A 14,619-nucleotide genomic window follows, 5' to 3' on the forward strand; every position below is an offset into this window, starting at 1 on the left:
TGGACATGGTATGTATTCAAACCAGCTATGATCCTGGTCTCATCAGGTCGATGGAGGTAACAGAGGAGACTTGTCAGAGGGAAAGGCGGTGCGGAGGAGGACGAGAAAATGATAGGTAATGGACAGGGTGAGAAATTGAAGATGTTCTGAGAACAGTGAGAGCTGAGCCTCAACCCCGCTATATCGAGCTACTTCTCAGGTCTATGATCTTACTTGGAAAGGGATTGACACCGCCAACGGAGAACAAAACAAGGACAAGAACACAAAAACAGGAAGAGCGAAACAGACACACAATGTAGTTGGAGGTCATCTACAAGAGCCCGAGCAAATGGGGAGCGCGTCATCCGGGCACTGGATTCGAGCTTTGGGGTGGTTCGCGCTCCACCCGCTGCTCAGTGAGAGGCGCTGAAAACAGTTGTTCCGTGCGGCTGTTGTTGACGATTGGGAAGCTTATTGTGGCGTTTGTATGATAACTCCTAGGAGTAACTAACTCACTGCTATTTGTAACTTATTATACTATTGCTCTGTTGACCTGTGCTGTTGGCTTGGGAATGTTCATGGGCTTGTCCCGGATAACTTTCCAGAGCTTTTGCTCAGCTTCTCGTATTACTTTGGATGACCCGGCTGCTTTTGGGTTATTCATCGAATTGCTATCCAGTCGAGATGTAACTAACAAATCTGGATTCAACAGCCACGCATCAGCCACCACCACTATTTTTGTTTCTCAGCTGGTTTCATGGTTTATGGAATGGTTTTTATTTTTACTCTTCGCTCCGCGTTCTTTTTCGGAATTGCAGGCTTCCGTAAAGCCCCACTGCAATAATATCCACCCTTTCGAGAATAAACAAATTGCTGACAAAAGTGATGGTTGTGGCCTGGCGGAACACGCCGAGAAGGACATACAATCAGAATCATAGGAGGGGGATTCCCCTGATCCAGATTAACCACGAAACCCGAAGTGCTGGTGAAAATCAGACAATAATGGAAGGGCGCTTTGAAGGACTGCGACGTCCAGGCGATATGATCTTGGGCTTCTCGATTCTGACCTAGTAGTTGATGTCTGACCAGAATAAGACAAAAAATAATGTTCGTTTCGCTTTGAAATTCCGTCTTGGAGGGATTCAGTTTTCCATCACTTCCAGGTTCTGCCCAAAGTATCCTCTACCACTCTGCCCGGCAGAAAAAAGGCATGTAGGTCCGTAGGAGTTCCACAACAACATGCGCATTCTAGTATATGGCCAAACCAGAAGCTGAGGAAGAAACAGAAGGAGGAGCGGCGAATGGTACGGAGGGTCGAGGAATACCGAGGAGCTTCGACTGTAACCATTCTCGCGACAATACGATGCGATTAACACCTCCCTGGCCCGCGCGCAACGTGACGGGATGTGCACAATACACTGAGTATAAACATTATATAGGGTTGGAGAAATTTGGTTTCTCCTGCTTGAATTCACCTCAAGATACAAATCGCACACGTCATTGCCCGTACGACAAGGAGGTTTTAAAGTGTAGCCTATACGAGTGTTCCTTGTCATCTAATCCAAGTAAATAATATTGGACCATAAATCTTGCTCTAAACATACTCTTATACCTAGCCGTCGTCCTCCGAGTCATGCAGGTATAGATATCATTGATGTACAGATTTGGCACAGATTTTGCCAAATCGCGAGCAAGAGATGAGGATAGCAATGATTGCCGTTGAAGCTGCAAAGAGATGTTCAGCGCCAGATGTTCAGCGCCTGACAATCTTGGGAAATACGCTAGCGAAGTTAAGTCTTGGCGTAGTTAGTAAAAGCATGCTGTCCAAACTCAAACTTTGAACAGCTGTCTGTCGGTATACGCAGTATAATGCACGATGAAGATTATAGCGGATACCACCCGGCTAGAAGCCTAATAGTTAGAAATCGCTCCCTCAGCGGAATCTCGACTGTTGTTGAACCAACTCTCCGCCAACATGAACTCCGTCGAGAAAAACTTCCACCACCCGTTTATCCCTTACGACATCCAACGCCAGTTCATGCAAGCATTGTACGACTGTATTGAAGGAGGCAAAGTTGGTATATTTGAGTCGCCCACAGGTACCTTGCTTGACCCTTACAAATAGACAGGTTGAAGAAGTTGTCTGACAAATCTCAGGTACCGTATGTTCATCTCATCCGCCGACTGGCAACATCTTATGAGCATATAGGAAGTCCTAGTTCGCTAGAGCTTCTTTTTAGTATTTGGAAATGCCGGAGATGTGTTCTTTCAATCCTCAGTCTTTGCCTCTTATCGATTTTTCACTAAAGAAGGGCTGTTGGAACGAGATTGCAAGAACGGCATATCCAGACCTTGCTCCAAAAACGCGTATTTCATGCATCTAACGTGTTTGCATTGCTGTAGGGCAAATCGCTCAGTTTAATATGTGGCTCTTTAACGTGGCTCCGTGGTCATAAACGCGCAGCGTTCCTCAATACAATTGACCAGTCACTCTGTCAGCTATATCCCAACTTCATAGATATGGAGGATCTGAGGCTGATGTACAGAGATATTAGCTGATAGTGAACCAGAATGGATGTTAGAATACTCACGGCGAGAGAAAACAAGATTTATCCGGGAGAAGAGAGAGCAATTGGAAGACCGTTTGGCGAAAATCCGCGCAGATGAAGAACGGCAGCGAAAGCAGTTTGTGGACGGCAACCATACCTCTAAGAGAAGGGTAGGTTATAATAGGTTATAATCCAACAGATTACAGAAATGGGCGATCCTAATTACTCCTTATAAATAGAAATTGACTACGGGAAACGATGTTTCCGAACAGGGGTATGAGAACCAATTCGAACTAGAAGACTATTATAGCGACAACGAAGAACGAACGGCTGTGGATGCGATTTCGAACACTGAAGGCGTACTCTCTGCTGATACCCTTGCTTTACTCGAGAAGCTAAATGGCGGGCCCGTTGATGATCGTGCCGATTCCGAGCCGGAGGATGAGATTCGAGTTTTCTACTGCTCGAGAACACACTCTCAACTGACTCAATTTGCCCACGAGTTGCGGCGAGTAAAGCTACCTCCAAGTATTCCTCCCGAGGTAGGTGGTCAGGGTAAAGCTACAGATATGTCCTATACCGATGATGCCTTGGAAGAGAGCACGAAACATCTCTCTCTCGGGTCGAGAAAGACACTCTGTATCAATTCGAAGGTACGGGCTCTTGGCAACTCAACGGCGGTAAACGAACGCTGTTTGGATATCCAGCGCCCTGAAACACCCGTGGAGTATAGGTGCCCATTTCTACCCACGAAGGAGAATGAAACCCTTGTCAACGATTTTCGCGACCATACACTGGCAAAAGTGCGAGACATCGAGGATATCGGTAAAATAGGATCTAAAATTGGGATATGCCCGTACTACGCTTCTCGATCAATAATTAAATTTAGCGAAGTAGGTTTGTTGCATTTTAATCAACGTATCACTTCTCTGCTAAATTAACGATACTACATTAGATCGTCACTTTACCATACCCCCTTCTCCTCCAGAGATCAGCAAGGGACGCCTTAAACATCTCTCTCAAAAACCACGTCGTAATTATTGATGAAGCCCATAATCTCATCGACGCCATTTCCGCTATACATTCTGTGTCTGTGTCGCTATCTCAACTTCAATTGGCCATCTACCAGCTCACCACTTACGCCAGGAAGTATAAGACTCGCTTAAAGGGGAGCAATAGGGTCTACGTCACCCAAGTGATTCGGCTTGTGAGTTCGATTTCTGATTATTTGAAAATCGTTCTGGAAAGAACGCAGCCTGCAGAGGGCGTCCTCCTCCCGTCTGACATAATGACGGGGAAAGGGGTTGATCAAATAAACCCACACAAGTTATCACGGTATCTGCATAAAAGCAAACTGGCGAGGAAAGTCGACGGCTTCATTGAGCAGTCATCTATGGAGTCACAAGCTGCGGACAAAAACGCTACTCGACTTTCAGTTCCTGTTATCTTTCAAGTACAAAGCTTCGTTCTCTCATTGATGAACCCATCCTCAGAGGGGAAACTCTTTTACGAGATTAGCCGGAACGATGTCTTCTTGAAATACATGTTATTGGATCCTACCAATCACTTTCGGGAAATCGTAGAGGACTCAAGGAGTGTGATTCTTGCGGGAGGTACAATGTCACCTGTATGTTAAATTCCGTTCCCTTGGACGAAAAGGAAGTGACAAGTTGATGTCTCGTTTATTTGGTAGATGGAAGATTATGCAGAACATTTGTTTCCCTATTTGGATACAGGTCGACTCGAAACTTTTAGCTATGGCCACGTGATACCTCCTGATAATCTGGCAGCAATCCCAGTAGTCAGGGGAACTTGCAATACCGAGTTTGATTTTACTTACGGGAAACGAAATGATGAGAGCATGGTATGTTGAGCATACGCTATCTCGCATCTTGGACTTTCATGATCCACCAGGAAAAAGTCGCTAATTATTGGACGGCTACAGATAATTGATCTTGGCAGGACCATCGCAGCATTGTGCTGTGTTATACCAGATGGTGTCGTGGTTTTTTTCCCAAGTTACGACTACTTAAAACAAGTTTTGATGATCTGGAAAAAGCATATCCCAACTACAGGATCTAGCATCATCGATTCGATCCAAAGATCCAAAGCTGTCTTCCACGAGTCCCAAGACAAAGCTACAGATGTTGACGAATTACTTCAAGGTTATTCTAGCGCCATTAACACTGGATCCCGGGGTGGCGCGTTGCTCTTGTCAGTTATGGGTGGGAAGTTGTCTGAAGGAATCAATTTCTCTGATAAGCTGGGCAGAGGGGTGGTAGTCGTTGGGCTCCCGTTTCCAAACATCCGTAGTGCGGTATGGCAAGCTAAAATACAACACGTGGAGTCCAAAGCCTATGAATCGTACTTATCCCTGTCATCATCGTTAGACCAGGACCATAAGGGCAAAGAGATTTCGGAGGAAAATCGCAAGTTGAAGGCGAAATCTGCTGGGAGGGAGTTCTACGAGAATGCATGCATGAGGACTGTGAACCAATGTATTGGTCGGGCAATCAGACACCAGGGTGATTACGCTGCGATCCTTATGATGGATAGACGGTATAGCAGTCTACGCATACAGAACAAGCTACCAAGTTGGATTCGACAAAGCCTGGTGGCGGGGGCGTCAGAGCAGCCAGCTGAGAGAGCAATTGGGGATATTTCTGCCTTCTTTCGAAAAAAAAAGGGCATATAATATAAATGCGGCTGGGAATGAGCAGAAAGTGCAAAAGCCATGAAGCAGCGAGGTTTTAATCACAGCTCTTATCTTATCAGATGGATTTTATGTCACATGATTGAATCTTAAATTCCTTCTTGGAGAAGGTAGGGCTTGGGCCCTACAACTTCCCTAACAAGAAAATCCTGACACACACATTAAGCGAGACATCAAGAACCTCTTGGGCCTTGAGCTTGCAACCACGTCAATCTCATCTCAACGCTCAACACCCCGACAGCCTTGTCGAATCCAATATCGTCGACAAGATGCCTACCCGACTTTCAAAGACGAGAAAGAGGTGAGTTATTTTAAGTGCTTGTCCACAAGAGATTGATCAAAAACACTGCACCGCCCTCCAACCGCAATGTTTCCAATGAACATCGAAATCAGCAATCAAACGCTAGAGCGCTTTTAATTATCGATTGCTAATACCATAACCTTTTTTTTTTTCGATTATTTTAATTTAGCCGTGGCCATGTTTCCGCTGGCTACGGTCGAATTGGAAAACACCGCAAGCATCCCGGTGGCCGCGGTATGGCTGGTGGCCAGCACCACCACCGGACTAATTTAGACAAGTACCATCCAGGTTACTTTGGAAAGGTCGGCATGAGATATTTCCACAAGACGCAGAACAAGTTCTGGAAACCCATCATAAACCTTGATAAGGTACGTTCTTTCGATTCCTTGTTCATTCGGGTGGATTGAAGTGGGAAACTACTGGGAGGAGAGAGGAAGTCAGGAGGAATGGAGCTTTTGGGTGGAAAAACAAATGGAACGAATCAACGGAAAAAAGATATCCGCGATATAGGCGATGCACAAGGAATTGGTGTCCATTTGGAATGTAAACGTAGAGGCTGATTGAATTTTCGTGGGTGTATAGCTATGGTCACTCATCCCCGTCGCAACCCGTGATGCCTATGTGAAAAATCAGAAACCCAATACCGCCCCCGTTCTCGACTTGCTCCCTCTCGGCTACTCCAAGGTCCTTGGCAAAGGCAGACTCCCAGAGATTCCAGTTGTTGTTCGGGCTCGATACTTCAGCAAAGAGGCTGAGCGGAAGATCAAAGAGGCTGGTGGTGTTGCTGAGCTCGTTGCATAAATACGATGTGTGCATGGTGTGTTGCATGCGAATTGTTTGATTTGGACGCAAATTATAATGAATGGGTGTTAAGGGTGGTCTTTTTAAACGCATGTAATTTTCTATTCTTTTTTTGTGTCAAGGCCTGTTAGAGCAGTGTCAGGCTTGATACTTTTCACGAAAGAGAAAAGAATCAAAAGACTTTGTGTCACGGATCACTTCTTCGGAAAGCACCAAGGTTGCCGTTATTCCGCCATATGCCAAAGTGCGAAAGATATTGGGCTGGAGCATAAGGGTTCTATCATGGTGCATTCGAAAACTTAAAGCTTTAATTCCTTTCCTATTAAAAAAGGGGCAAAAGGAAAAAAAACTACGATATAAGATAGAATACCTCAAGTGGAATGAAAAACAACTGATTCCATTCTTTTCAAAGCTACTTTTTTGGTTGTGTCTGACAAGGAACTGTGTCTATATGCACGCGCCGCTGACATGACATCAATGGATTGTAGATGGAGAAATCCGATTGAATTTATTTCAAATGTCCCATTCTCAAAGGTTCATTACCTACAGGAACGTGGATATCGTCTCCTAGGGTACTACAAAAGAATCATCGCGGACACCTGTGTGTATGCGTGTCAGCGATGTTAATCTAGGAAACAGAGAACAAAACACTAGACGTGGCTCTTCTATATCTTCGACGTGAGCACCTTGGGCTGCGCGCTCTCAGCGCACGTTGCAAGGGTTTCCCCAATAAACCGAATTGCCTGCTCCATCATCGCGGGGGTAACCTCGTGTCCCGCGTCTTCAAATATGAGATCCTCTAACGTCACAGCTCCATTGGCAAACCACCCGCCTGGCGAAATCGCCTTTTTCAGCCACATCAGAAACGGCTCTCCTCGCGCGTATGGGACCAACTTATCCTTACCACCAGAGATCAGCATGATTCTTTTCCCCTGTAGACACCGTGTTATGAGTGGGCCGATGACTTTCTTTTCATGATCGGTGGGTTCGGGAAGGATGCCATGGAGCATGGGTTCTGAGACGATAGGGTCGCCCAGCTGGCTCAGGAAGAATCTAGCAGGATCGTATTTCCTGATGGCATCCATGAGCGACTGTGGGAAGGATTCGGAGCCGAGGAATTGGGAGCCTGGCGGTGTGGAATCTTTCCAAGAGGATAGTTTGGAGAGTTTGGCACGTTCAGTCATTAGGCTTGTGTAGTCTGGGGTGCCAATGATGATGACGGCATTAGTGACTCGGGGTTCGTGTAGGAGGCAGCTCCATACTGAGTGGCCACCGAGAGAGACACCGAGGGCAAGGTTAGTTGTGATTTTGCGTGAGGCATCCGGGAAGGCATAGGCGTCCATGAAGTCTATTAAGAGGGAGACATCACGAGCCGTGCCCTCTACGGATTTGTATTAGTACTGGTGAGAGCGATAGATATGGCAGCATGGTGTGGTTGTATTTTATTATTTCCGATCTCCAGCAAAAAATGGAGGGAAAATAAGTAGTACACCTACGATACGTAGCAAACATATCCTGTGCATGTTTAGGATTTCCCTCCTTCCAAGCGCAGTTTGACAGCTTGTCAACGAGTCTCGATCCATGATTCCGTTGGTCAAATGCTACCGCAATTAGACCCCTGTTTTGCTGGCTTACGGACACTCGCCCCTCCCGCAGTCTGTTGTTCCAATCTGCAATAGCATGGCACGCAAAGCCTTCCATTGAATCTGCCGTGCTTAGTCGTGGGTGCATGAGGTATAGACATGATACCTCCTTAGCTTGCATAGGGAGTTCATCCAGACCATAGACGGAGCAAAGGATTCCAGCAATTGGGAACAGTTTCTTGGACACCTGCGGAGCAGGTAGAGAGTAGGTTTTCAACATTGGATCAATTGGGGAGGCCATATTATTAATCTATGGCGTGTTTCCAAGGTAAGAGGGACTGCGCAACATACTTTGTAGCCATCAAGCAATTGCATTCTCATCGGGTAATATCGATCTTATATCCAGTCTGCCGAAATATTTGAATTGTTCGGAGTCCGAGGTCCACTAAATGAATGTCACGTGTTTCATCATCGGAAAATAATCTTATTAGGTAAGCCTCAAGTGGGATCCACTCTGGTTGTAACTCCCAAGATATCCAAGTTTAGGCAAGGAGAGAACTATCATCAGATCAAGGCTCCTGATAGATTTCTGTCTCCGGATCTGCTATTCTTGGACCGCCACGGGCCCGCAACCTTAGGGTTCGAGATATCGTAATGATACTTTCATAAACAGCCTTAGCTCCTTTGTTTATTCAAGTAGTTAGTTCTTACAAACCTCCTCGCTGCTGACCTCTGTTAAAGTTTGGAAACCCCTGACAATGAATATTATTATTATCTAGGAAGCCCGCCACAATGGGAGAAGACTCAGCGCTATCAATGACAGAGGGACTTCAGCAATCTTCGTCGCCACAACGGTCGAGTGTTCCACAAAACTTGAAGCTTACGATGCCTCACACTCTTTCCACGAACGGGGCGAGCTTCACTACCCGCTTGGAAGACGAAACATTGCACTCGAGTGACCTAAAGAAAGATCCTGTGAACGGAATCAATGGGACATATGGAGCCCCCGGAACGCTTGTAGAGTTGGGCACGGGATTCGAACCTCCCAGCACAGAACAGCCCGCGCGTGATATCGACGCTTCGGGACACCAAGGAAACATACCCTATCGGACTAAGCCTGCTTCCATTCCCTCACGAAACCCATCGACTAAATCTGGAAAGGGAAAACAGCAGAGGCAACATGGCTTCTCAACTCCACAGGGGCGGCGGAGTGTGCAGTTTGCTCGAACCGCTTCCGACGTTGAAGGAGGAGGATCGCATTCCAGGGCCTCCTCCATCGGCCCAGAAGATGGAGACCAGAAGGACCGCCGGTTTCATTCGTCCCTGTTCTCAAAACTGAAAACATTCGCTGCCTCCCCTTCCTTCCCAACGCATGCCCGTACCTCCAGTGGCCTAACCACAGGGGATGAATCCGCGGAGCCTAGACCACCTGGAGATACCGCCACTCCAAGATCAGAAAGAGGGGAATTCCGTTTCCCCAACACTCTTGAGGAAGAAGGAAGCGAGATGGATGCGGATGCGGAGTCAAGTTCTGGGGAACAGGCGGTTGGTATACCTAAAAGGAAGCGAAAAATCCGAAGACAACGTGGCTCGGGGTCCCATACTGCACCTACGACCCCGAAGTCAAGCGCGCGGCCAAGTTTCCATCCAAGCGGCTCTTATACTCATGGAGACAATTTCTTCGGAAGCCATTTCTCTCGCAGGACTGAACCACACACTATTTCTCCTCCGACACGTGATGGAGTTTCTGAAGATGAAGGCCGAGAAAGGTTAAAACGTGATAATATGTGGAGAAGACGAAACGGATGGCTCCATAGCGCTCGCGGGTTAAGTTACAGCGGTCCAAGTCGGACGGAAGGTCGAGGTTCCCAAGATGAGAAAAGGCTTAGTAATTTTCGACGTTTAACAGGATTTGGTGGCCAGCCAGACCATGGTGAGGGTCTTACTGCAACATGGAGAAGACACAAGGCAGAAAGAGGGTCCAGCCTTAGTGCTCAGAGATGGCGACAGATTAAAGCAGGGCTAAAAATGATCGGTCACCGCAAAAAGGTCGAAACCACAGTAGACCATGTCAAGTCTGCCGAGCTACTCGCCGAGCTTATCTCTGGCATCCCCGCTGCTCTTTTGTTGGCAAGTATGTTCCAAAGGGACGAGCATGGAAGCAGGCGTATCCCTATCCTTCTTGAGCAGCTAAAGGTTCATATCACGGACAGCAAATTTGACCCACACTCTAGTGATCGCCACTTGACGTTCCGAATAGAACTAGAATATGGCAGCGGAATGACACGGATGAAATGGGTAATTAACAGAACTCTCAGGGATTTCGCCAACCTACATATAAAGTATAAACTCCAAATTGGGACCATGCGGTATATTCAGCTTAAAGCCCATGACTCAGCGCATCCTTTACCCCGTTTTCCAAGAAGCGCCTTCCCTTACCTACGGGGTGTTCGCGGTCTGGAGAGTGAGGGGGAAGAAGAAGCCGATGAAGGAGGCTTTGAAACTGCAGGAGATGGTACCAGTGGTAACGAAAAAGCAAACAGGAAAAAGAAACGACGCTCGTCCCTAGGTCTTTCCCGGAGACGGTCAAGCTTGACTGCTCCAGTGGAAAGTGGTGCATCGGGGGTCTTGGAGTCAGGCATTACGCGCGCTGCGTCCATTGGGGGGATTAAAAAGGAATCGTACCCGGAACGCCAACGGAAAAAACTCGAGATCTATCTACAGCAAATGATCCGTTTCCTCATTTTTCGCCCTGACAGTAACAGACTTTGCAAATTCTTGGAACTTTCAGCATTGGGTGTTAGGCTGGCATCGGAAGGTAGTTACCATGGCAAGGAGGGGTTCCTCGTTATTCAATCGTCGAAGGGACTTGATTTCCGGAGAGCACTCAATCCAGCCATGATAAAATCGCGACACTCGCCGAAATGGTTCCTGGTACGACATAGCTATGTTGTTTGTGTTGATTCACCTGAAGAAATGAACATCTACGACGTCTTTTTGGTAGATCCTTTCTTCCAAATTCAACACCAGAAAGTACGGCTACGTGACCAAAAACCTAAACAATTAGCTCGATCCGCGAAAGAGTCGGCTGCGCATCCACAGCACCATACACTAAAACTTCAAAACTCCGAACGTAAATTGAGATTGCTCGCTCGAAATGAACGTCAGTTACATCAGTTTGAAGACTCTATTCGATTCATGATGGATACCACACCTTGGTCGAAACCTAATCGGTTCGATAGCTTTGCTCCTGTCCGTCCAAATTGTTTCGCTCAATGGCTAGTCGATGGCCGTGACTATATGTGGGTGGTATCCCGCGCCATAAACCAGGCCAAAGACGTCGTGTATATCCATGATTGGTGGTTGAGCCCCGAGCTCTACATGCGGCGGCCAGCTGCTATTAGCCAGAAATGGAGGCTCGATCGATTGCTTCAAAAGAAAGCGCAGGAGGGCGTCAAGGTTTTTGTGATAATGTATCGAAACATCAACTCTGCCATTCCTATTGATTCTGAGTACTCCAAATTTTCTTTGCTTGATCTGCACCCGAATATCTTCGTGCAAAGATCTCCCAACCAGTTTCGACAAAATACTTTTTTCTGGGCTCACCACGAGAAGCTGTGTCTGGTTGACCATACTCTTGCATTCATTGGAGGAATTGATCTTTGCTTTGGGAGATGGGATACTCCACAACATCTCCTTACAGATGACAAGTTGACAGGATTCGAACTGACTGACGTGCCTAAAGATGCGGATCATTGTCAGCTCTGGCCTGGGAAAGATTATTCGAACCCGAGAATTCAAGATTTCTATGACCTCGACAAACCGTATGAAGAAATGTATGACCGCGAGGTTGTTCCTAGAATGCCGTGGCATGACATTGCCATGCATGTGGTAGGACAGCCGGCTCGTGACCTCACAAGGCATTTTGTTCAGCGATGGAATTACATTCTAAGACAACGAAAACCTACTCGGCCAACTCCATTCCTGCTACCTCCGCCGGATTTTAATCCCGCAGATTTGGAATCTCTTGGCCTTGATGGCACTTGCGAGGTTCAGATCCTCCGTTCAAGCAGCACTTGGTCAACCGGAACACCTGACGTGACTGAACACAGCATCATGAATGCTTATGTCAAGATGATTGAACAGTCGGAGCACTTCGTCTACATCGAAAACCAGTTTTTCATTACCAGTTGTGAAATTGAAGGAAAGAAGATTGAAAACCTTATTGGGGATGCTCTCGTGGAACGTATTATTCGAGCATCTAGGAGTGATGAAGAATGGCGAGCTGTGATCCTGATACCTCTTATGCCCGGTTTCCAAAATCAGGTTGATACGGAGGGAGGTACTAGTGTTCGTTTAATCATGCAATGTCAATATCGAAGCATCTGTCGCGGGGAGACATCCATATTCGGCCGGCTTCGAGCCGCCGGAATCGAACCGGAAGACTACATCCAATTTTTCAGTCTAAGATCGTGGGGAAAGATCGGTCCACGGAAACACTTAGTAACAGAGCAGTTGTACATTCATGCCAAGTGCATGATTGTTGATGATCGGGTTGCGATAATTGGCTCTGCTAATATCAACGAGCGTTCTATGCTTGGTTCAAGAGATTCCGAGTGTGCTGCAATCGTTCGAGATACAGATCTGCTGTGGTCCACCATGGGCGGCAAGCCGTACCTTGTTGGTCGTTTCCCTCACACACTTCGGATGCGGCTTATGAGAGAGCATATCGGCTTGGACGTTGATGAAATTATGGAACAAGCCGAAGCTGAATCTGACCAAATGAATGCGCGAGGGGAACCAAATACTCCTTACAACTACAGCGACGATATGCTCGATCGTGAGTTTGATGAGGCTACAGAAAGACAAGATGAGAGAGAGTTATTAGAACGAAGACACCGAATACAAGATGAATTCCTTGCTAGATCGGAAGAAATGCACAGCTTCAACCACGATGTTGATTGGGAACAGGCAAACAACCCCAATCTTAAGAGTAACAAAAAGCTCACCCAGGACTCAAGAGTAATGAGGAATGAGGACCACAAGAAGGATCTGGAGGGCTACGGTGTCGACCAAATGAAGAGTATTCAGGAGGCAGGTCATGGTGATGGTCGTGACTCGTTCATTGTGGATGATAGGATAGAATTCCTTGGCCCAGGATCACCTGGAGATCCTAACAGCCGAAGCAGACAATCTAATGTTCCCAAAGAGCTACCGTCTCAGACCGGAGATCACGGCGAGCAAGAGGATTCCCCACCAGCTGCAGCCAAGAACTTTGATCCAAGTGTTCCCAGTTCCAGACCATCCACTCAACCTACGGCTTATGATCTATCTAGCAATGCCGGTAATCCCTCGCTGCAAACTTCCCAAGATATCCCTAACAGAACACATATAGTTTCGTCTGAAATCAATCTCCCAGTGGTGGATAAGGACTGCATGAGGGACCCTTTGAATGACTCATTTTATTTGGATATCTGGCAAGCAATAGCAGAAAACAATACAAAATTATATCGCAGTGTTTTTCGCTGTATGCCTGATAACGAAGTCAAAACATGGAAGGAATACAAAGAATATACTGCCTATGCTGAACGCTTCGCTGATATGCAGGGCCAAAGCCACTATGAGGCCAAAGCTCACGAAGCCAAAAATAACCCAGAAGCTGCCAAAGTAACTGGTCCTCCTGGCACTGCCGTGATCCCTAACCAACTGGCAAAGGCTGAAAAGATGGGGCATGATATGAAAGATAAAGTCCTGAACCCAGTTAAATGTGATACCTTAGCTGCCGAAGAGGACTTGAGACACTGGGCCTCAGAAGCAAACAAAGCCCAAATCGAGAGGAAGAGGTTCGAGCTTTCCCACCAGGAGCCTAGCACATCTCAGGGAGAAAAAGACGCATTAAAGGCGACGGAGACGAAATCGTCGCACTCCAGCCAGAATTTGGATGGCGTGATGGCATCATTCCCTGAGGTAGAAAGGAGCCCGCAGAAATGGGCAGACGGTAGCCTGCGCCCGACGGCCTCACAGTCCCAAAGGCGGAGACGGAGAGCAACCACCCGTTCATCGCGGCGGGAATTCCATGCTTCTGACGACATCATATCGAAAGCTGAAGCGGAAGATTTGATGAATTTGATACAAGGGCATCTTATAGTTTGGCCGTATGAATGGTTAGTAGTGGCGCTGTTTCGATACTTGAGCCAAAACAAAACATTTGGGATATCTGCGAACTAACGGTTTTGCTAATGCCATAGGCTGGAACGAGAGGAACAAGGAGGAAACTGGCTATACACACTCGATCAGATATCTCCTTTGGAAATATAGTAAGCCTTCTCTTCGAGACCTGCTCTTACATCCCTCATACTAACTGGCAATGCCACATTGTAGCAACTGATCGTCGTTCGGTGGTGTATCTCCACACGCTGTGCCTGTACCCGTTTTCCAGTATCCTCGTTTATAAACTTTTTCAATACCTTTTCCTATTTTGTATTTTAAGCTGACACTCGGATTCCAAAAATTTCCTAGAACATTTGCCGCTTAAATACGTAACTGTATGTTCCCCTATTCTCCCCTTTACTTTGCCCGTTTGTTGTTCTCATCCCCTTCTCAGTCCCTTTCCCTCCTCTTCCTTAGTTCTTGTGTTGCATTTCTAAGGTGTCAGGCTGCATCATTCAGAAGTTTAGTTCACACATTTGTTAC

At 46.8% G+C, this 14,619-nt stretch overlaps 3 protein-coding genes across 3 annotated transcripts; 2 read left to right on the forward strand and 1 right to left on the reverse strand.

The window, feature by feature from the left end:
• Window positions 1–4,114: 4,114 nt before the first annotated feature.
• On the forward strand, window positions 4,115–7,653 carry HCBG_03120 (DEAD_2 domain-containing protein; the record flags this gene model as incomplete). The annotated part of the gene is made up of 5 exons (XM_045430169.1): window positions 4,115–4,392; window positions 4,474–5,142; window positions 5,385–5,542; window positions 5,712–5,910; window positions 6,125–7,653. 5 exons carry the CDS (start codon window positions 4,222–4,224, stop codon window positions 6,341–6,343), a joined length of 1,416 nt encoding a protein of 471 aa, XP_045288312.1.
• HCBG_03121 (uncharacterized protein) lies at window positions 6,147–8,319 on the reverse strand (the record flags this gene model as incomplete). The annotated part of the gene is made up of 3 exons (XM_045430170.1): window positions 6,147–7,188; window positions 7,248–7,724; window positions 7,840–8,319. The coding sequence occupies 3 exons, from the start codon at window positions 8,225–8,227 to the stop codon at window positions 7,127–7,129; spliced, it is 927 nt and encodes a 308-aa protein (XP_045288313.1).
• A 399-nt stretch (window positions 8,320–8,718) lies between these two features.
• Window positions 8,719–14,314, forward strand: HCBG_03122 (uncharacterized protein; the record flags this gene model as incomplete). Its single annotated transcript, XM_045430171.1, has 3 exons — window positions 8,719–14,090; window positions 14,175–14,243; window positions 14,308–14,314. 3 exons carry the CDS (start codon window positions 8,719–8,721, stop codon window positions 14,312–14,314), a joined length of 5,448 nt encoding a protein of 1,815 aa, XP_045288314.1.
• Between the last annotated feature and the right edge of the window lie 305 nt (window positions 14,315–14,619).

Source organism: Histoplasma capsulatum, assembly GCF_000150115.1.
Source record: "Histoplasma capsulatum G186AR genomic scaffold supercont2.4, whole genome shotgun sequence".
NCBI lineage: Eukaryota > Fungi > Ascomycota > Eurotiomycetes > Onygenales > Ajellomycetaceae > Histoplasma > Histoplasma capsulatum.